General features: G+C 39.4%; 2 protein-coding genes across 4 annotated transcripts in view; one reads left to right on the plus strand and one right to left on the minus strand.

The window, feature by feature from the left end:
• Window positions 1-24,087, minus strand: part of LOC103043027 (interleukin-4 receptor subunit alpha) — a 679,179-nt gene that overhangs the window by 271,651 nt on the left and 383,441 nt on the right. The gene's annotated exons all lie outside the window — the stretch shown is intronic.
• On the plus strand, window positions 185-22,945 carry galr2b (galanin receptor 2b). The gene is made up of 4 exons (XM_007232068.4): window positions 185-432; window positions 14,000-14,067; window positions 16,238-16,618; window positions 22,135-22,945. Exons 3-4 carry the CDS (start codon window positions 16,245-16,247, stop codon window positions 22,895-22,897), a joined length of 1,137 nt encoding a protein of 378 aa, XP_007232130.1. The 5' UTR covers window positions 185-432; window positions 14,000-14,067; window positions 16,238-16,244; the 3' UTR covers window positions 22,898-22,945.

The raw sequence follows: 24,087 nt of genomic DNA on the forward strand, positions 1-24,087 counted from the left end.
ACGCACCTCTATTCTGTTCTGTGTCTTCTGTTCCTCCTGCAGTGATGTGTGAACATCGAGCAGAATGTGGAGGAGGAGCTTCCATCTGAGAGGGGGAGAGAGAGAGAGAGAGAGAGAGAGAGAGAGAGAGAGAGAGAGAGTGGGTGAGTGGGAGAAGAAGAATTGAGCAATATACTCTCCCTCTCTCTCCCTCTCTCTCTCTCTCTCTTTCTCTCTCTCTCTCTCTCTCTTTCTCTCTATCTCTTTAACACACACTCACACACACACAGCCAGGGAGAAGCAGAATAGCAATGAGACAGGAGAAGAGCAGGGAAGGCTGCTGAAGTATTGAGCGCAGAATTCTCCCGCATCCAAAGAGTGGAATACCAGGACACCAGCATGACAATGAAGATGACCAATGGATACTTAGTTTTGGTGCATCCCATTGCTTAGGTAAGTAAAGGATCTTGATTAATAATTAATTTGAATTATTTTGGATCATGATAGTATGATGATCCTGCAAACTGGGAGTCTGGGACCCATATTTAGGCATTTCCACTCGTATTGGAAATGATGAGTGCCTGTCTCTTATCCCTCAAAACACAATTTTATCACTGTTTCGTTTGAAACTTCACTGATCCTGTAGAAAAATATCTTAGATTAATTTTAGATTTAATGTAATGGCTCTGGATACTTAGTTTTGGTGCATCCCATTGCCTAGGTAAGTAAAGGATCTGGATTAAAAACATAATTTGAATTATTTAGGATTGTGATAGCATGATGTCTCTGCACACTGGGACCCACATTTAGACATTATTTCCACTCGTATTGGAAATGATGAGTATCCTTCAAAACACTATTTTATCACTGTTTTGTTTGAAACTTCACTGATCCTGTAGAAAAGTATCTTAGATTAATTTTAGATTTAATGTAATGGCTCTGAATACGTAGTTTTGGTGCATCCTATTGCCTAGGTAAGTAAAGGATCTTGATTTAAAATGAATTCAGATTCTTTTGGATCATGATAGTACAATGCTCCTGCACACTGGGATGGATCCACATTTAGGCATTTCCACTCGTCTCAGATGGCAAATGAATGGAAATAAGGGGAGGCTTTGATTGGGACGATTGGGGTGAATCTCTGTTTGATGTGTCCTTTTCTTGTAAAATTCTTCTCCAACAACAAAACCAGTAAATCTTCTTTCATCTCTAGATGCTATCATCCTGAAATACATATCTATATATGTACATTCTGTACATAGCCTTAAGTGCATAAAGAGTGCCTGTGCCATATTCTTCAAAACACAATTTTATCACTGTTTTTTATTTCTGAAACTTCACTGATCATAGAGAAAAAACAATCACTCAGATTTATTTGTATTGATTGTAATGGTTTTGCATGCTGGAACCCACATTTAGGCTTTTCCATTTGTCTCAGATGGCAAATGAATGGAAAAAAGGGAAGGTTTGTTTGGGACAATTGAGGTGAATCTCTTTTTGATGTGCCCTTTTTTTTGTAAAATTCTTCTCCAACAAAGTCTTTCTCCAATGAAAGCTTAGACATTTTACTCAAATGTTTTATGTTATTACGGTCTATATCTACATAAAAACCTAAAGTGCATGATGAGTGCACTTTAGGAGAAATAAATCACTCAGATTCATTGTGATGTCTCTGTATGCTGGAACCCGCATTTGGCATGTTCATCTTATAATTCTTCCCCAACAAAGAGATTTTCTTAGAAAATGTTTAATTGAATGTTAAATCCTCTTTCATCTCTAGATGCTATCATCCTAGAATGCATATCTACATATGTATATACTTTATATAGCATATTGTGCATGATGAGTGCCTGTCTCGAATTTCTCAAATCAACAGCCTCAGATGGCAAATGAATGGAAAAGGGCAGATTAGACTGGGACAATTATGGTGTTTTTTTTTTTTTGATGTGTCATTTAGTTCTAAATTCTTCTCCAACAAAGACTTTTGAGAGATTTTATTATAAAATGTTTAATTAAACCAATAAATCTTTTTTTTTTTCATCTCTAGATACTACAATGCTAGAATGCATATCTATATACCTACATACTCTATATAACCTAATTTGCATGATGTGCACCAGTCCCATTTCCCTCAGAACACAATTTCACCACTGTTTTGTCTAAAACTTCACTGATCATGGAGAAAAAAAATCACTTGATTGTGATGTCTCTGCACACTGGAACCCACATTTAGGCAGCAGATTTGTGGAAAGGGGAGATTAGATTGGGACAATTGGGGTGAATCTCTGTTTGATGTGTTGTTTTCTTCTAAACTCTCCAACAATGTCTTTCTCCAAACAACAAATACTGAGAGATTTTATTATAAATGTTTAATGTATGCATTAAATATTATTTAATCTCTAGATGCTATCTATCATCCTAGAATGCATATCTATATACATACACTGCTCAAAAAAATAAAGGGAACGCTCAAATAACACATCCTAGATCTGAATGAATGAAATATTCTCATTGAATACTTTGTTCTGTACAAAGTTGAATGTGCTGACAACAAAATCACACAAAAATCATCAATGGAAATCAAATTTATTAACCAATGGAGGCCTGGATTTGGAGCCACACACAAAATTAAAGTGAAAAAACACACTACAGGCTGATCCAACTTTAATGTAATGTCCTTAAAACAAGTCAAAATGAGGCTCAGTATTGTGTGTGGCCTCCACGTGCCTGTATGACCTCCCTACAACGCCTGGGCATGCTCCTGATGAGGTGGCGGATGGTCTCCTGAGGGATCTCCTCCCAGACCTGGACTAAAGCATCCACCAACTCCTGGACAGTCTGTGGTGCAACGTGACGTTGGTGGATGGAGCGAGACATGATGTCCCAGATGTGCTCAATCGGATTCAGGTCTGGGGAACGGGCGGGCCAGTCCATAGCTTCAATGCCTTCATCTTGCAGGAACTGCTGACACACTCCAGCCACATGAGGTCTAGCATTGTCCTGCATTAGGAGGAACCCAGGGCCAACCGCACCAGCATGGTCTCACAAGGGGTCTGAGGATCTCTTCTCGGTACCTAATGGCAGTCAGGCTACCTCTGGTGAGCACATGGAGGGCTGTGCGGCCCTCCAAAGAAATGCCACCCCACACCATTACTGACCCACTGCCAAACCGGTCATGCTGAAGGATGTTGCAGGCAGCAGACCGCTCTCCACGGCGTCTCCAGACTCTGTCACGTCTGTCATGTGCTCAGTGTGAACCTGCTTTCATCTGTGAAGAGCACAAGGCGCCAGTGGCGAATTTGCCAATCCTGGTGTTCTCTGGCAAATGCCAAGCGTCCTGCACGGTGTTGGGCTGTGAGCACAACCCCATCTGTGGACGTCGGGCCCTCATACCATCCTCATGGAGTCGGTTTCTAACCGTTTGTGCAGACAAATGCACATTTGTGGCCTGCTGGAGGTCATTTTGCAGGGCTCTGGCAGTGCTCCTCCTGTTCCTTCTTGCACAAAGGCGGAGGTAGCGGTCCTGCTGCTGAATTGATTGTCAATCAGTGTTGCTTCCTAAGTGGACAGTTTAATTTCACAGAAGTTTGATTTACTTGGAGTTATATTGTGTTATTTGAGTGTTCCCTTTATTTTTTTGAGCAGTGTACATACTGTATATAACCTAATGTGCATGAAGAGTGCCTGTGCCATACTCTTCAAAACATATTTTTATCACTGTTTTCTCTAAAACTTCACTGATTATAGAGAATTTGATTGATTTCAAATTGATTGTGATGTTTCTGCCTGCTGGAACCCACATTTAGGCAGCAGGTGAGTAAAAAGAGGTTTAACAGGGACAATTGGGGTGAATCTCCTTTTGATGTGTCCTTTTCTTGTAATTTTTCTCCAACAATGTCTTTCTCCAAACAACAAACACTGAGAGATTTTATTATAAAATGTTTAATTGAATGTTTAATCCTCTTTCATCTCCAAATGCTGTCATCTTAAAATGCATATTGTGCATAAAGAGTGCCAGTGCCATATTGCTCAAAAGACAATTTTATCACTCTTTTCTCTAAAACTTCACTGATCCTGGAGAAAAATCACTCAGATTGATTTTGATGTATTGTGATGTATTGGTAACACTTTACTAGGATGGTTCATTTGATGGCCTCTTTGATGCTCAACTGACATTCAACTAACATTCAACTACATGTCTATTAAATGTAAATGAACTAAAAGGTGAAAGTAAATGATTCTCTATTGAATATAACCCAACATTCAACTCTAACCCAAACTTGGGTTTAGGGTTAGATTTTAAGATTACGTTAAGGTTAAGGGTTAAGGTTATGGTTAGGTGTAGGGTTAGATTTCAGGGTGGATTAAGGGTTAAGGTTAGGGTTAGGTGTAGGGTTAGATTTCAGGGTGGATTAAGGGTTAAGGTTAGGGTTAGGTGTAGGGTTAGATTTTATGGTTGATTAAGGGTTAAGGTTAGGGTTAGGTGTAGGGTTAGATTTTATGGTTGATTAAGGGTTAAGGTTAGGGTTAGGTGTAGGGTTAGATTTTATGGTTGATTAAGGGTTAAGGTTAGGGTTAGATTTTATGGTTGATTAAGGGTTAAGGTTAGGTGTAGGGTTAGATTTTATGGTTGATTAAGGGTTAAGGTTAGGGTTAGGTGTAAGGTTAGATTTCAGGGTTGATTAAGGGTTAAGGTTAGGGTTAGGTGTAGGGTTAGATTTCAGGGTTGATTAAGGGTTAAGGGTAGGGTTAGGTGTAGGGTTAGATTTTATGGTTGATTAAGGGTTAAGGGTAGGGTTAGATGTAGGGTTAGGTTCTATTTTAAATCATTTACATTCAACATAGGGTTAAGTTGAATTTAATGGACGTTCAATTCAGTGTTAGTTGAATGTCAATTGAGCATCAACAAGGCCATAAAATGGACCATCCAAGTAAAGTGTTACTGATGTATTTGCTGCTGGAACCCACATTTAGCATGTTCATTCATCTCAGAAACTAAAAGGGGAGGCTTTACTGATGTGTCCTTTTCTTCTAAATTCTTCTTCAACAAAGTTTTTCTCCAAAAAAGCTTACACATTTTATTCTTATTTTTGTTATACTTATTCTATAAGTATTAAGTTAAATCAGTCCTCTTTCATTCTGGAATGCATATCTACATTTATATATGTACATACTGAATGTAACTTAATGTACATGATGGGCGCCAGTCCCATATAATTTAAAAGACTACGCTATTTCTGTTTTGTCTAAAACTTGACTAATCCTTGATAAAAATCACTTTTAATTAATTAATTCCGTTTTGATTGTATTGCAAATTGCTTTTGTATAACAAATTTTATTCTAAAAGTATCACATTAAACCAGTCTTTTTTCATTCTGGAATGCATGTCTACATTAATATAAGTTAATTCTGTATATAACCTAATGTGCATGATGAGTGCCTGTCCCACAGTCCCCAGAACCCACATTTAGGCAGCAGATGAGTGGAAAGGGGATGTTCAACAGAGTGAATCTCCTTTTAATGTGTCCTTTTCTTGTAAATTCTTTTCCAACAAAATCTTAGATATTTTATTTTACAATATTACATTAAACCAGTTTTCTTTAATTCATGAATACATATCTACATACGTACATACTCTATATATAGCCTAATGTGCATGATAAGTGCCTGTCCAATATCCCTTAAAAGACGATAATATCACTGATTTGTCTAAAACTTCACTAATCCTACAAAAATCTTCGATTAATTGTGATGTCTCTGCATGCTGGAAAGAGGAAGGTTTGATTGGGAGTGAATCTCTGTTTGATGTGTATTTTTGTTGCAATTTCTTCTCCAACAAAGTATTTCTCAACACAAGCTTAGACATATTACTCTAAAATATTACTTTAAACCAGTTTTCTTTCATTCTGAAATGCATATCTACAGGGGTTGGACAATGAAACTGAAACACCTGTCGTCATTTTAGTGTGGGAGGTTTCATGGCTAAATTGGAGCAGCCTGGTGTCCAATCTTCATTAATTGCACATTATTGCACCAGTAAGAGCAGTAAGAGTGTGAAGGTTCAATTAGCAGGGTAAGAGCACAGTTCTGCTCTAAATATTGCAATGCACACTATAACACTATGGGTGACATACCAGAGTTCAAAAGAGGACAAATTGTTGGTGCACGTCTTGCTGACGCATCTGTGACCAAGACAGCAAGTCTTTGTGATGCATCAAGAGCCACGGTATCCAGGGTCATGGCAGCATACCACCAAGAAGGACCAACCACATCCAACAGGATTAACTGTGGACGCTGTAAGAGGAAGCTGTCTGAAAGGGATGTTCGGGTGCTAACCCGGATTGTATCCAAAAAACATAAAACCACGGCTGATCAAATCACGCAGAATTCAATGTGCACCTCAACTCTCCTGTTTCCACCAGAACTGTCCGTCACCACGATAAATTATTGTGCTCTAAAACCAGGTGTTTCAGTTTCATTGTCCAACCCCTGTATGTATGTCCCATTTGTTGTAAATTCGTTGGTTTACCAAACGTTGGTAAAACCTTAGTTCTGAGAAATGTTGTCAAAATATATTCCATTAAGCATTCTTAAGCATTAGTGCTTTTTTCATCTGTAGATGCTTTTATCCTGGAATGCATATCTACATTCATACGGTAGGCTATATAGCCTATAGCGCTCATTGGGGGTTCTGTATTATGTATTTCAGGCATCTCCTGAAATCTGCACAGATATGCATCATAAAAAAAATCTAAAAGCTTCTTCTCAGAACTGGAAGAAGAGTTATTTTTTCAAAGGCAGACAGGAAAACAATGAACTCTAGTGATGAACCCATTTTTGTTGTGCTCTTTGTTGTCAATTCTACAAGTCGTTTTTCAATAAACATTGGTAGGAGCTCAGTACTAAGGGATTTTATCGTAATATATTCCATTAATCTTCATCATCACCAACATTCTTTCATCTGTCGATGCTTTCATCCTGGACTGTACATCCATACCTATTGTATGTTGATGGCGGCATGTTTTATATTCCTCAAAATACGACGGTATCATCTTCTGAAAGCAAGTATCTGCAAGAGGTGCATGACATGAAACAATAATCCACCAACCCATGAATCATTTATTATCATTACAATTTGATAATTAAAGATAATATCTATTCTGCTACTGACTGAAACCTCTCTAATGTTGATTGATATTTGTGCTGGAACACACAATTTGGCTTTGGGTTTGATTATACTGCTGAGACGAACAAACATTGGTAGGAGTTTAGTTAGAGACTTGTGGAACCAATGAACATAACCCGAAAAGTGTAGCTGTAGCACTGTTGCTATTAGAACCTCGATACTGACCTAACCCGCGCAGAGAAGTTTAGCTCTGAGTGGAAGTTGGAGCACACAAGCAGAGAGTGCAGAAACTCAGATAATTTAAACTCTCCACAACCGTCACTGCTCTGCTATAGGAAACTAATGGTCGTCTGGTGCTTTCCAGTGTGAACGCAGGGTTAGGCGCTTGTACTGAGTCTTGCTTGCTCGCAGCGTCTGTCTGTCTCTCTCTCTCTTTCTCTTTCTTTCGCTCACACCATCTCTTTCTCTCTCTTTCTCTCTCTCTTTCTCTCTCTCTCACTCTCCTTTTTGTTCTCTTTCTTGCTCTCTCTTTTGCTTGCACTGTCTCGCTCTCTCTAACTCTCTCTCTCTTTCATTCGCACCGTCTCTCTCTCTCTCTCCCTCTCTCTCACGCCCTCTCTCTCACTCTCTTGTTTGCACTGTCTCTTTCTCTCTTGCTCTCTCTCTCTTTCTTCTGCTCATGCCATCTCTCTCTCTCACTCTCTCTCTCGCTTGTGCTGTCTCTCTCTCGCTCTCTAGCTCGCTCTCTAACTCTCTCTATCTCTCTTTCTTGCTCTCTCTCTGTCTCTCTCTCTCTTTCACGTGCGCTGTCTCTCTCTCCCACTCAGGCTGTCTCTCTCTCTCTTTCTCACTCTCTCTCTTGCTCGTGCTGTCTCTCTCTCCCTCTCTTGCTCTCTTTCTCTCTCTCGCTCGCATTTCCTCTCTCTCTCGCTTGCGCCGTCTCTCTCTCTCTCTCGCTCTTTCGTTCTCTCTCTTAATTTTAACAATCTAATGCAGATATTTCTTAAAAGGAACTCAAACACTGAAATGCATCCAATAATATTCTCACGAACAAAATATTTGTAGTTTAAGCATTAGTTAAAGTAATGCAACACATTCAGGCTCATTGTTGGTTTGTTCCAACAACATCCAAAAGAGGAGAGAACCGTGGGGTTTATACTGAGGTGTGAACCGAACTGTGAATTTTCTGTATCATTACACCCCTCAAACCTATTGTATGTTGATGACTGCATGTTTTATATTCCTCAAAAGACAACATTATCACTGTGCATCTTCTGAAAGCAGCTACCTGCACAGAGCTGCATGAGAAATTGAGATCCATGTCCCAAAGCTTCTCAGAACTGGAACAAGATTTAATGTGTTTCAGAGCAGACAGGAAAACCGCCAACCCACGGACCCATATTTTACAGGAATGATCTGATTGTTATGCAAATCAGCTAGCATGCTACTGTCTGAAACTTCACTGATAGCCCGTGCCTCCCTCACGGCCCTCTTTAGTGGCAGAACACAGCGCTAGTTTCAATCTCTGTGGATCATCAGGGGCATCAGCTATTCCTCCTCCTGTCAAACACTGCCTGTGCTCCAGCGGCCACCCCCTCGGCAAGTTCACGAGACGTGCCTGAAGTGTTTCCTCTGCAGCAGGAGCAGACGCAGCTTTCAGATCACTCCAGAAGATACTGAAATATAGAGGATTAATATACACTGATATACAGAATATGGAATTGGGAAGTATTGGGAAGTAGTTATTTATTGCTTCTTCCAAAAACAAGAGCTTAAAAAACAGCTTTTTCTTTATACTTTTGCTGGATTTTGAAAAGTATATCAGACAGCACTGCTGGAGCAGTATTAGCATTAGCCACTAACCATGCTTAGTGCTAGCTCTTTTGCCATTTAGAGTTAAGTATTATCGCACTGTAGCCTGCTGTTAACCCTGGCTAGCACTGCTGGAGTAGCATTAGCATTACCTGCTAACCATGTTAAGCACCAGCTCTTTCACCATTCAGAGGCGAGTATATCGGACTGTAGTCTGTGTGTTTACTGTGTTAAAACAAGCTACGGGTGACGAACCACTAGCTAATTTCACCCTGGCTTACAGGAACAAACACAGGGTTCCTCAGTCAAGCACTATCAGGCTAGAGCTAGCGGTTAGCTGCTAATGCTCACATTGATGCACCCAGCCTTAGTAGAAATCAGGAAATCTAAGCTTACTGCAAATAAATGGAAGCGCTTTGCTTACCAAAATAAACAGTTTTCAGGAGAGAAATCTGTGTAGATTAACATTCAGCACTCGGTTGACTTTAAAAGAAATATTTTTTTTAAGTATTAAATTTTTTTATAGACCTCACCACTGAGTGGCTGAATTAGAAGGAAAAACACGGCGAAACCTCTGTGCCTTATGCCAAGCTCAGACTACACAACATTTTTGTCCCTCACAATGTTCACTATGTCAGATTAAGCAGTTATTTTCGTTTTGTGTCTTTCTTGGGGGACTGGCAACACTACACGTTAGTCACCGACCAATCATCGTCCGTGTCCTTGCGTGAGTTCGTAGGTCATCGCGGGGGAGAAGCATAGAATCTGAGAATCACGGCTACAGAAGCCCTTTGCGTGATGGAATCGCTTTTGTGCTGAAGAAACTAAACAAAGGGGAAATGCGACTGTGGGCTCATTTTTTGAGTGACCCAAATGGACATTACATGCTTCGTGTACTCCAGAGAGAACTTAAGGTATGATAAAGATGTAGGTACTTAGGTTTCAGTGCCTGTAAACAGAATATATCATGGATAAAGTAGATTATTAGATGATTATTAGATTATTCTTCTGTTTCTCTTGTCCAGAGAACTTCAGCACCGTCCTGCTTTCTTTTCCCATGTTTACATCTGTGCGCCACAGAACGCTCTGGCTTCCTATTGGTCAGAGTTAGGGAGCACGTCACAGAGCATCATGTCAAACTAGGCGATAAAATGCCAAAAATTCTAACATGCTAGTCTTTCCGCCGGATGCTCCGATGCCATCGCTCACGTCATATTGCTGATCTTTAACTGTGTCACACTACACGGAGCTTTGTCGCTCGCGACACTGAAATTCGGATCCGACTCACGCAATGTGTCGGCACCGACAAAATCGTGTCAAAATCGGGCTAAAATCGTGTAGTCTGATACGGGCATTACCTTGTGGATTTCATTTTCCAGCAGGACCTGGCACACTGGACACACTGCCAAAAGTAGCAATTGATCTTATATAATATTCTAATTTTCTAAGACACAGATTTTTGGGGTTTTGTTTATTGGCTGTAATCCATAGTCATCAACAATAAAAGAAATAAACGCTTAGAATAGATCACACTGTGTGTAATACATCTATATAATTTGAGCTTCATATTTGAATTGAAACTAAATTACTGAAATAAAGTAACTTTTCAATGATATTTTTTTTTTTTGAGATGCACCTAAATGTTTAATACTGTGTTTTTGGAAATCAATGCAACAAACTAAATCTAAATTCTTGGATCTAGTATCCACTAGTATCCACAAATATGTGTCTATAATGTGTATATGCCCAGAGTATGGCTTATACAGTGGCAGTGTTTTTACTTGCTTGTCGTTTGGCGTTTTTATTGGTGCAGCCTTGGCAGATCTTCCTGCAGAATAGATTACAGTGATGTGAAATTGAGCTGTCACTGAAGAAACTGGCTCTAAACATCTAAACTACCAGAGTTCTATCACAGCGGCTAGAACACCACCTGCCATCTGCTTGTGTAACACCTCCAACACCTCCGTTATTCCCAGAACGTGTGCAGAGTCAGAAACATGCATGACCGCCAGCGAGGAGGAGGGTCTCACGGTCTGGCTGACCGTCACCTCGTCTGAGGGCAGCACATACATAACCTCAGCACCTGCTCTGTTTTGAAGGGCATTCAGGGTTTTTTTTTTTCGCCTTTCTTTCACCCTGTTTCTCTCGCTCTGTCTCTCCTCATCTTCTCCTCCTTTTTTCATCCTCCCACCTGCGTCGTCCACTCCCCCCCAAACTCTGCAAATCTATGAAATCTGCACATTCCCTCTTCACGTAGCCTGAGATGCTCTGTGATGGAGGTTGTGCTGCTCTGCACTGTTTATTTATTGCCGTGTTGAACCTCAGTCGTGAGGCGCTGCACCAGTATTTATTCGTCTGATGCGTTTCCCTCTCCTCGTGGAGAGACAGCGGCATCAGCAGTGGTGAATCATTTGGGATAAACTGTCAAAGAGACATTAAAATCAACAGCAAGCTCCAGCAGAGCTCCACTGACTGATTCTGCGTGGGGAATGCAGGTCATGATTTTATTTTTTTGTTTGTTTTGTTTCTAAATATAATTTCCCCTGACATTTTCACAGCACATGCAGTACTGGAGAGGTGGGTGTGATATGAGCAGGTCAGTTTTGTGTGATAAAAGGGTAGTATAGTGAGAATAGGCTAGTGTAGAAGAGCATTGGGTAATATAGGGTGGCATATAGGGTTTATGTTAGTATAGAATGGTATAGGGTAAGATAGTATAATATAGGGCGGTATAGATGGTTTTGGGTAGTATTGGGAAGTAGAAATTGGCATAAGGTAATATAAGGTGATATATAGTGGTATAGGGGTTTATGGAGTGGTATTGAATATTATTAGGGTAGTATATGGTGGTATCGGAAGTATATGGAGTATAGAGTGTTTAAGTGGTATCGGGGGTTTAGGGTACTATAGTGTAGTATAGGGGGTTTAGGGTAATATAGGGTGTTATATATGGTTTAGGGTAGTATTAGGTAGTAGAGGGGAGTATAGGGTAGTATATGGAGTATAGATCATTTAGGGTAGTATATGATGGTATAGGGGGTTTAGAGTAGTATAGGGGTTTAAGGTAGCATATAATGGTATAGGGGGTTTAGGGTAGTATAGGGTAATGTAGGGTGATATAGAGGGTTTAGGGTAGTATTGGGTAGTATAGGGTAGTATAGGGTAGTTTATGGTGGTATAGGTCCTATGGAGTATAGAGAGTTTAGGGTAGTATAGGGTGTTGTTATAGGGTAATACAGGATGGTATAGGGTGGTATATGGAGGGTTTTGTTTAGTATTGGGTGGTAGTATAGGGGTTTAGGGTAGTATATGATGGTATAGGGGGTTTAGAGTACTATAGGGGTTTAGGGTAGTATATGGTAGTATAGGGGGTTAAGAGTAGTATAGGGGTTTAGGGTAGTATATGGTAGTATAGGGGGTTAAGAGTAGTATAGGGGTTTAGGGTAGTATATGGTAGTATAGGAGGTTTAGGGTAGTATATGGTAGTATAGGGGTTTAGGGTAGTATATGGTAGTATAGGGGGTTAAGAGTAGTATAGGGGTTTAGGGTAGTATATGGTAGTATAGGAGGTTTAGGGTAGTATATGGTAGTATAGGGGTTTAGGGTAGTATATGGTAGTATAGGGGGTTAAGAGTAGTATAGGGGTTTAGGGTAGTATATGGTAGTATAGGGGGTTAAGAGTAGTATAGGGGTTTAGGGTAGTATATGGTAGTATAGGAGGTTTAGGGTAGTATAGGGGTTTAGGGTAGTATGTGGTAGTATAGGGGTTTAGGGTAGTATATGGGTTTAGGATAGTATAGGGTAATGTAGGGTGTTATAGAGGGTTTAGGGTAGTATTGGGTAGTAGAGGGGAGTATAGGGTAGTTTATGGTAGTATAAGTACTATGGAGTATAGAGAGTTTAGGGTAGTATAGGTTGTTGTTATAGAGTAATACAGGATGGTATAGCTGGTATATAGATGGTTTAGTTTAGTATTGGGTGGTAGAGGGCAGTAGAAGTAATATATGATCGTATATTTAGTATATGGAGTAAAGAGAATTTAGGGTAGTATTGGGTAGTATAGAGTGGTATAGGTAGTATATGCAGTAAAGGTAGGTAGGTAGTATAGGGTGGTATAAGGTAATGTAGTGTGGAATAAAGGTTTGGGGTAGTATTGGGTAGCAGAGGGTAGTATAGGGAGAATAGCCTAATCTAGCATAGTATAGGGTAGTGAATAAAGTGTATAGGGAAGTATAGGGAATATAGCATGGTATATGGAGTATAGGGGGGTATAAGGTATAGTAAATGGTAGTATAAGGAATATGGCTTAGGATACTATGGTATACTATGCAGTATTGCTTAGTATAGGGTAGGTAAGAAAGTATAGTGTAGTGGATCAGTGTTTGTTATTTGTGCATACGCTGTATGGCAAGCAATAAAAATGAACACATGAATGAAATAATCTGGTATTGGTATATGGTATTTTGGACATGCTTGAGGTGCTTTGAAAAACTCTTCCCCACCATTCTTTATGGTCAGTTTGGTTTTAGCTATATAGGGGTTTTAGACTTTTTTTCCCTTATGCTTTTCATCCCCTTTTTTTAAATGAACAAAAACTAGGTAAATGAAAAACCTCTCCAAGAGCGTTTTATCATAGTGCTTTCCTGCCACATTTCATATCCATTTTACACTGCTAGTGGACGGAGTTCCAATAACACGTTTCCTATGCAACATGCTGCAACACCCTTCATTTATTAATCCCATTCCCTTTGAGAGCTTGTGAAAGCACTCCATCATCCATGCTTTCTAAATCTTGCCTCAAGATTAACAGATTTTCCCTGCGTGGCCGTGGTGTTGCAACCCACCTTTTTTCAGTTTTTTAGCATCAAATGACTGCCAAACAGTGGCTCCATCTCTTCAGATCTCACGTTTTACACCCTGCATCCTCCGCTGTTATGAGCTCTAACCCACTGTACTGGTGGAAAATGACCTGAGAATATAGAGGAGCAGCTCCATTACTCATCTGCAGTGAAATAAAGATGAAAAACACTTGTTCATGCCTGAGATGAGCAATAAAATCGCTGTCTTTTTCTGTCTCCACAGCTTGATCGATTTCTGACGCTGAAGAAAATACTCCACTGTTGAAAGCCACACCTGACGTCAAAGCGCCGGTATGATTTTTCATTCTCATCACACTGCTAACGCTAATTCCCAGTCCACGGTTCCGCACATCGCACAGTTCTCATCTTGCCTAATTGCCCATTTTTAATTTAGTCGGTTATGGGCAGAGCTCTTTTATGAGTACGAGAACATTTACACAAATCAAAGCCTACGAGCTAATCTGTTTCCTCAGCGATTGTCTTAAAACAGACACTGCTGTCACGTCTGACATGGTTTTATCTCACCATGCTTTGTAGTTGCACTCGCTTTCATGATTCAGACTGAACAGAACATCACTATGAGTCAGATCCGCTGAAGTTTTGATCATTTGTGATGGTTCCTGATCACTGCAGTGCTAAATTAAGATTTCATGCTAAAAAAGATGATGATGCAAACGCACCAAAAAATTATGCAAAGAATATTCATATGATTTTTTCTTTTGTAATAATACATCAGTCCACCAGCTTTGCTTAGATTCGCACCATTTATGAATATGGCCTTTGAGAAGCCATGAGTGACAGCCAATGACTATAGAAAAATATAGAAAATAAAGACAAAGATGTCTGCCATACTGTCACACTTGCAACCAGAGTCTGTACAGACCAGAAGTAGAGACTCTAGTCTATCTATGCAGTTCTATCATAGCAAGTGTAATGTCTCAGACTGCCTTCATTGAATTTGCAATGGGGCATAAAGAACCAAAAGCAATGCAGAGTTTCTCCACTGAACACAACTTTGTTTACACCTGAGACAAAACAAAGCTACCATGGTCAGAGAATCATTACATACCTGTGGTAATTAAAAAAAAAGAAAAAATAGTGTTTTAAAAGTGTAAATTATATCTAAACTCTATCCAGATCAGAAAATAAATGTAATGAAAGTTCCTGCTAAGACTGAATACAAACAGCACCTACTTAGCCTAGCAACGTCTACTGCAATTCATTTAATCCTATTATCCATGTTATGCTATGTGTTTTTAATATGTTAATGTAACCAACAGCACACAATAATGCTGCATAATCAATAATAGTATGATTAACTAGATAGTTGCCTGACAGCTCAACTACAACTCAGCTACACCATGTAACACAAACGGTCTGTCCCAGCCAAGATTGTCCATTATTTTATTGCGATGCCTCATTCAAGGGTAGCCAAACCTTCTTATGATTTAGTAAATACTGCCAACAGAGGCACTTGTCAGATGGGGTCTTCACATTTGAGAGGCGTTGCACTCGCTTGCTGTCCATGCTTTCCCAAATCAGTCACTGGTCACAGCCTTAAAGGTCTCATTCCACTGAAATCCACTTGTTCTTGTTCTTTGTGAAATACAATAGGTCCCTCTGAGTTGTATATATATATATATATATATATATATATATATATATATATATATATATATATATATATATATATATATATATATATGCATGCTGCACATGAAACTTTTCCTCAGCCTCCATTGTCTGCAGAAGCTGAGAAAAGAAAATCCTCAGAAAAACAAGTTGATCAGGAAAAGCACCATGTCCATGTCAACTCGTGAGTTCATGACCTCGTCCACAGGCAGCACTAAAGTCGGGCTGCAGCAGAGCAGACACTGTCCCTTGTCATTCAAAGAGCTTACAGCTCTGTTTACAGCAGCTAGTTAGCGTTAGCTGTCTTGTGTAAGTAACTTTAGGTTTAAATCGGATCTCCGGTTGATTCTGTGTTTTACCAAGACTTAAATATACACTAGGGAAGCACTGTTTTACAAGGTAGCGCAACTCGACAGAACACGTCAAGGCAGGTGCTTTTCATGTCAGATTTTATGATATAGTGTGGACTCTGGGGCTTCGACGTGGTGAAACTGCCCAAGCACCAAATCAGCAGGCGATATGTTTGCATGTATGAATATTTATGAGCAACAGCCGAAATCCTTTCTTTCTTCAGAGACCATTAATTCAGTTAACTAAAACAGGACTAAACAGAAACACCAGATCACTTTTTTTCACAACAATTTGCTCACATGGCATTCATTAATATAAGAGACCAAAACTAGACATTTTAAAATAAATAAAAAATGATGGATCTTTAATCCGACTGTTGGGCCTTTTAAACAATTTCCACATTTTTAATACTTAATAAATAAATAAGTAAGTGAAATGCAGCCTCCCACTGCCTAATAATGCATGACTCTTCTTCCAGACACACAATGTCCGAGCATGAAGATCTGTCCAAAACCGTGGGCCACTGGAACTCCTCAGAGAGCTACCAGCTGAACCCGGCCAGCGTGATCGTGTCCGTGGTGTTCTCGCTCATTTTCCTGCTGGGCACGGTGGGCAACAGCCTGGTGCTGGCCGTGCTCCTGCGCAGCGGCCAGGTGGGTTACAACACCACCAACCTGTTCATCCTCAACCTCAGCGTGGCCGACTTCTTCTTCATCATCTTCTGCGTGCCTTTCCAAGCCACCATCTACTCGCTGGAAGGCTGGGTGTTCGGCTCCTTCATGTGCAAGGTGGTGCACTTCTTCATCAACCTCACCATGTACGCCAGCAGCTTCACGCTCGCCGCCGTCTCTGTGGACCGGTGGGTATATATATATGGTGCTTTACCATTATAGAGCATTATTGCACTACACAACTTTCTGAGTCATCAGTCAAATAAAAAAAATACACAAGATTAACAGTCATTTCATGATCAGGGAGAACAGAAAGTGGTCAGACTCTCCATAAACTGATTTGGTAATGCAGGGGGTCGTTTCAGACCTGTGGTTAATCAGCAACGGCTCGGCGAGCATCTTTCAGTAATTCACACTACGCAACAATTTGTCGATTTTGTTGCCGACCAACGAATAAAAAACTACGATAAAATCATGTACTGTGAACCTGTCATTAGACATTTCCATATGTTCTGTTTTATACAGCATTTGCAATGAAGATGTTACAATAATTCTCCATTCCATTTCTAGTTCCAAGTATAACATTTTAACTGGAAAGCTCCTAAAGTTTTAAAGATTTTGTACTTGAAAAAAGTGAGGAGAGCCTCAGCAATCCTGAGTTCAGAATCCAAGATCCCAGAACAAGTGTAGTGTCTCAGACTGCCTTCATGAAGTTTATTGCACAGCTTAAAGCAGAAGCAGAATAAATGCAAGATGCTCTTACTGGTGCAATGTGCAATTAATGAAGATTGGCCACCAGGCTGCTCCAATTTAGCCATGAAACCTCCCACACTAAAATGACGACAGGTGTTTTAGTTTCATTTTCCAACTCCTGTAAATCTCCTAGGTAATGAGGCTTGGTAATGATGTGCATGGTTTTGTAGTGTATCATACCCAGTCGTGTAGTGTGTGCTCTATATCAAATCAGATTATAATCTGAAAGATTATAAAGTCAGAATAAAACAGTGGTATAGTGTAATTTGCAGTGTGTAGTGTAAAAAAGTCCTGTAGTGTATCCAAGGCTTTAGCTGGTTGTTATGCTTCCATATGCTGAGTTTTGCTGAAAAGGTATGAACCCTAAGCAACATTTAGCCTGTGGGCACTCGTTACTTTAAAGAATGAAAATGAATAATTTATCCATTTTTTAATCAGGAAAGAGATTAATTAATGCTAATTAAAACACAATAAGAAACCATAACTATACTGGAGGGAAGTAGAATATTAAAAAAAATTTCATAACATCATATCAAACAGTGGTATGAAAAAGTTTAGGCACCCCTGATCATTTTATGATTTTCCTTTATAAATCATTGGTTTTTCAGATCAGCAATTACAGTTGAATATATCATGTAGCAGACGAACACAGTGATATTTGAGAAGTGAAAATAAGGTTTATAGGATTAACAGAAAGTGTGCAATAATACTTTAGACAACAAAATTAGGCAATATCAGCAGATTATTGAGAACAATGTTTAAGAATCAGTGAGAAATTTGAAGTTAAAGCACCGGGGCTGAATACTTCAACAAGACAACGACCCTAAACTCTAAACCCTGCTCAACATCTACGGTAACACTTTACTTGGATGGTCCATTTGATAGCCTCTTTGATGCTCAACTGACATTCAACTACATGTCTATTAAGTGCAAATGAACTAAAAGGTGAAAGTATTCAATAGATTCTCTCTAATCCAAACACTTATCTTAATATTTTAGGATTGGGTTAAGGGTTAGATTTTAAGCTTAGGTTAAGGTTAGGGTTAGGGTTAGTTGTAGGGTTTGATTTTAGGGTTAAGGTTAGGGTTAGGTGTAGGGTTAGATTTTATGGTTGATTAAGGGTTAAGGTTAGGGTTAGGTGTAGGGTTAGATTTTCTGGGTGATTAATGGTTAAGGTTAGGGTTAGGTGTAGGGTTAGATTTCATGGTTGATTAAGGGTTAAGGTTAGGGTTAGGTGTAGGGTTAGATTTTATGGTTGATTTAGGGTTAAGGTTAGGGTTAGGTGTAGGGTTAGATTTTCTGGGTGATTAATGGTTAAGGTTAGGGTTAGGTGTAGGGTTTGATTTTCTGGTTGATTAAGGTTAAGGTTAGGTGTATAGTTAGATTCTACTTTGAATCATTTACATTCAACATAGGGTTAAGTTAAATTTAATGGACATTTAATTCAGTGTTAGTTGAGTGTCATTTGAGCATCAACAAGGCCATAAAATGGACCATCCAAGTAAAGTGTTACCACATCTACTAAAGCATTCATGCAGAGGAACAAGTACAACGTTCTGGAATGTCAATTTCATTTGGAAATCAAGGGAGCAGAGTCTGGAGGAAGAGTGGAGAGACACACAGTCCAAACTGCTTGAGGTCTAGTGTGAAGTTTCCACCAATCAGTGATGGTTTGGAGAGACATGTCATCTGCTGGTGTTGATCCACTGTGTTTTATCCAATATGCAAGTCCAAAGTCAGTGCAGTGTTCTTTTTTCCCAGAACATTTGCAGCACTTCATGCTTCCCTCTGCTGAAAACAACTTTTATGAAGATGTGGATTTCATTTTCCAGCAGGACCTGGCACACTGCCCACACTGCCAAAAGTACCAATTGGTCTTATATAATATTCACATTTTCTGAGACACTGATTTGGGGTTTTTTATTGGCTGTAAACCATAATAATTATTAACAATAAAAGAAATAAACACTTAAAGTAGATTCCTCTGTGTTTAATACATCTATATAATAAATGAATTTCCCATTTTTAACTGAATTACTAAAATAAAGAAGTAGTTAGACTTTTCTAGTTTCATACCAGCAACACTTTTTTGAAGTTAAATCAAGTCAGAACAAGTCAAAAATCCGAACAACAGGGGAGTTTTTAATGAACTGGACGCTGTGGAGTTCAAGTTGTAGAGGTTCAGATTTTGTAAAGGTTAAAGACAATTACCGCACCACTGACCCGGTTACTACAGGCTGTCTCCTTTGTTCATCTTCTTAATGAAACGCTTCCTCACACAGAAGCCAATTATCCCCCTCTTTAGACAGGTGATTTCACGCAACTGTCAAATGCAATCAGCGCAGACTTTTACTGATCTGCCAGAATTACAGCAAATTGGTAATAACACTTTTTTAGAGGAAACAAGCCATATTAGACATATTAGGGTTTTTGCTGTTGGCTAAAACGTAGCAACGGACTCAGAGTGTCAGTAACTCAGCCATTAGATAATGGCCATTTGGAATACCGTGACAGCCCTGAGTATGATGAGTAGGGTGACCTTAAAACATAATGGAAAGAGGGAAACGACTGGAACACCAGCATTAATATGAGCACATAAACGCTGCTCTCAGACTAAACTACAGAACCAACAGCCTCTATCTGCTTTAAGTAAGTATGTGTTTATGTTTGGAGTAAAAGAAAATAAATATGACATTTCAAAACTTGCTGAAGAAATCAACAGCAGCAATAATATGGGCTGAGAATCACCACTAGCAATTACCTCCCAAGTAGCTAAAGATAAACAACACACATTCATTTCCTCTCTCGAAAAGCTCTTACCACAGCAGTCGGATAGACTTACAATTAACCTTGGTAGAACTTCTATTCTATTTTCAGGAAGCTGGCCAAGATAAATGAGGCGTGTCTTTTGAGCAAGGTTCTCAGTCTCTTCAGTTCGCATACAGTTTGTTTAAAAACTACATTAGCAGTTATTTGTATTTGTTTCACTATCATTGTGCAACTTTGTTTTCCATATTTTGTTATTTACCATACAGAGAATGTACCAAAAAAGTTATTTAGTTTTATGGTCCAGATTTTTATCAAAGATACCGTACTTTATTGCCTGTGGTTTACCTCTAAGTTGAGTCCGATTTCCTTTAAAAGCGTCCAGATGTTTTGCATGCGTCCACAGTCGACGAGAATGTGGTCGATAGTTTTGTCAGCATTGCAGTTTGTGACAGGACAGACCTTTGTAGTCACAAAACTATTCCATTTGACTACAGTTCCCATCGCTGATCAACCACATCATATCTCTGACATTCTTTGAAAGTCCTTATTAGTTTAATCTCCCAATGAGATCTTTACTCTCTCAGGGTTTTTACGCTCTTTAGGTTTTGCCTCTGCATCTATAGTTAGAGGAGTAACCAACATTAAAACCACAGAGCTATGAGTCTATGGCTGAAAAACAGCAAATGTGAAGCTAAGCGAAGACGGAAAATATTAGCCACAGCCAGTACAACTGTTTCTAATGTCCTGAAGAAGAAAGTCGTCACTGGTGTACTAGGTAAAAGGTGTTGATCTAGTAGACCAAGCAAATCAACAGCAGTTGATGATAAAAAACAGTGTGACTTTTGTAAAGAAAGACCCAGAAACAACTGTTAGTGACATCAGCAAGGTATCACAATCTACTGTTCACAGAAGACCTCATGAACAAAAGTTCAGAGGCTTTAAAAGAAGATGAAAACCACTAATTAGGAAAAAGTATAGGAAGGCCATGCTGCAATTTGCCAAGAAGTATGAAGACAAACCTATGGACTGATACCATAGCAACCAATGGGAGCCATTATGGCTGCATAACCATTTTTCTTTTCCCTCATAAAATGCAATTTTTTTTAGTTAACCCTTAGAAACCTACGGTCGGATTTTCTGTCCAAAATCACACCTTGTGTTGTCAGCTTAATTACTCAGGAATCCCTTCACACATAAACATAATCCATATATGGTTAGAAAGGGCGGAACTTACTCTTTCTAAAAATAGTGATCACAACCCAGTGCGGTAAAGCTAAATCTACAAGAAACCCATTGAGAAAAAAACACCTAAAAAAGTGAAAAATCTCCTTCCCCAACCAATATTATTCACCTTTAGTGCTTCAAACATATTTATATGATGTTTCAAACCAAATAATATCAGTAAATAAAGACTCAAAAGTGTCCACAGAAAAAGTGTGAAACTACCTGCTTTACTCAAACTAAAGCTAGGTATGGTGTGCGCACTACTTTATATAGTTTTTATTTTACTCGCACATTTTTACTAAGTAGTTATTTTGCACTAAACATTTTCATTTATTTAGACTAAAAAGTTTACATTTTTGTAACAGTAGTTTTCTTTGTGTGTCCTGATCAAAATACTGAAAGGTATAGGCTGCTCTGAGTGTCAGGTTTTTAGTATCTACATGTATCCTAGAGGTGTGATTATTGATTATCAAGAAAAATAACTCCGCCTGATGCTGTTTCTCCATGTATTTTGTCAAAGTAATAATTAATAATCCATATAATGAACTCAAATAATCAATATTATTATGCTTTCAACTCATAAACACTCTAGTCTAACCATTTTTGAAAAGATATCTTAGGTGTGAATATATTTAAAGTCTATACATTCAAAAATAAGTAAAAAAGAAAAAAAAAAAAAAAAAAACAGGCGCTTGGTAAAATTTTGACCAAAACATAAAACATGATCAGTTCCAGGAAAATATAACAATTCTGCTTCCTTTTACATTTTAAATGATTATATTTTTGAGCAGCTGTATGGCTTCTGGAGTAAAAGAGATCAGGGCATGTGTCTGTCTGATATAATTACTGTCTTATAAGACCTGAAAGAGGAACTGAAAACAAAAACAGAGAAAAAAACACACCAAAACAGCCTAGAGTTCAAAGGGTTAACTAATGTAAATCTCTTATTTCTTTGTAGGTATTTGGCCATCCGGTATCCCCTGCGATCCAGAGAGTTACGAACACCCTGCAACGCTGTCGTCGCCATGGTCATCATTTGGGGTCTTTCTCTCATTTTCGCCGGCCCCTACTTGAGCTACTACGACCTCATCGACTTCGAGAACAGCAACGTATGTGTTCCCGGTTGGGAGGAGCACAACCGCAAGGTGTTGGACACCTGCACCTTTGTGTTCGGCTACGTCATCCCCGTGCTCATCGTCAGCCTGTCCTACACTCGCACCATCAAGTACCTGTGGACGGCCGTGGACCCGCTGGACGTCATGTCCGAGTCCAAGCGCGCCAAACGCAAAGTCACCAAGATGATCATCATCGTCACTGTGCTCTTCTGCATCTGCTGGCTGCCCTACCATGTGGTCATCCTCTGCTACCTCTATGGAGACTTCCCCTTCAACCAGACCACCTACGCGTTCCGCCTGCTGTCGCACTGCATGGCTTACGCCAACTCCTGCCTCAACCCCATCGTCTACGCCCTGGTCTCCAAGCACTTCCGCAAGGGATTCAAGAAGGTCTTCAGCTGCATCCTCAGCAAAAAAGGCCGCAACAAGGTGCACGTGGTACACGTGGCCAACACCGTACCCGGCTTTGAGGGCGGTTCCACCGAAGTATCCCACATGAACGAGGAGAACGGCAGGCAAAACGAGCGAGAGATGGTCAACCGCCCACACGCCGAACCACAGGACCCTACAATGGACATAACGTTACCCTTCCAGAACCAGCCATAAGCATGCAGAGGACAGCTGATGGTGCTAAACAGAAAGCCTTACTGAACTACTGAAAAAAAAACAACAGACCGCAACAACTGGACAACTGGAGAACTAGACCTGATCGGGGTCTTGCATTGACCACTGGTCAAAGACAATGAATGGTTACCTCAACTGACATACTGATGGACAAGATACGGACAATATATTTTTATGTATGAATATTATTATGATTTATTATGATTACTGTGAGTAATTACGTTGCTTTGAGTTTTTTTTGTGAGATAATGATGTTTACATGCTTATGTTCAAAATGTGTTGTGTTATTTAAAATCTGGACAGTATCCATTCTAACCAATGGCTGCATATAAGCATGGACGACGTGGTTCAAGTCCAAAAAAAAGCCACCACAGACCTGCACAGTAGAGACCAGAGGGGGAGCTAGATCTAGGGACTTGCCTACTCATATGGTTGTCTAGTTACTAATTTCTTCTCCCAGACCAAACATATTGAAAACCACTTGAAGCAGACTTTTCCACTGGATACCCAGTGTGCCATTTACATTTACACCAAGTTACATTACCAGAGCTCAGCTCTGTCGATTCCTGTTTACTGCTGAAGCTACTAGCAACGGAAAAAAAGGGAAAATTAATATTTTAAATAGTATTTGGACTCATTCTAGACCAGAAAACAGGATAGCTGGCCAAGACCAAGCACAAATGCTAACAATCCAGCACATCTAACTACACTAACATTGGCTGACTAGCTAACAATGAATTAGATTACACAGTATTACTTTACTTGGATGAAACTGAACTGAACTGAACTTTTAGCTAAATGTAAATGAGTCTTAATAGAATATAACCCTACACCTAAGACTAATCCTAACCTTAACCTAAACCCTGAATTAAACCAAATAAGCACACCCTAAACCTAACATTAGCCTGAACTTTATATATAACCCTTAACCTAATTCTTAAAGGTTAGGGTATAGAGTGCACTTAATAGAGAATAATTTTTTAAACTAAAAATTCAGTAGCATTTAATCTACAGTTAGTTGAATGTTAGTTAAGCTTCTACGAGGCCACGCCTACTTACGATGTAGCAGAATAAGGGGTCCCACTTTATAATAAGTGTCTCTAATAACTTTGTAGTTAGTAGTACATTAACCCTTTCAGACCCGAATTATCCAATGATAATTCCATCCAGTG

This window comes from Astyanax mexicanus, chromosome 3 (assembly GCF_023375975.1).
Source record: "Astyanax mexicanus isolate ESR-SI-001 chromosome 3, AstMex3_surface, whole genome shotgun sequence".
Lineage (NCBI taxonomy): Eukaryota > Metazoa > Chordata > Actinopteri > Characiformes > Acestrorhamphidae > Astyanax > Astyanax mexicanus.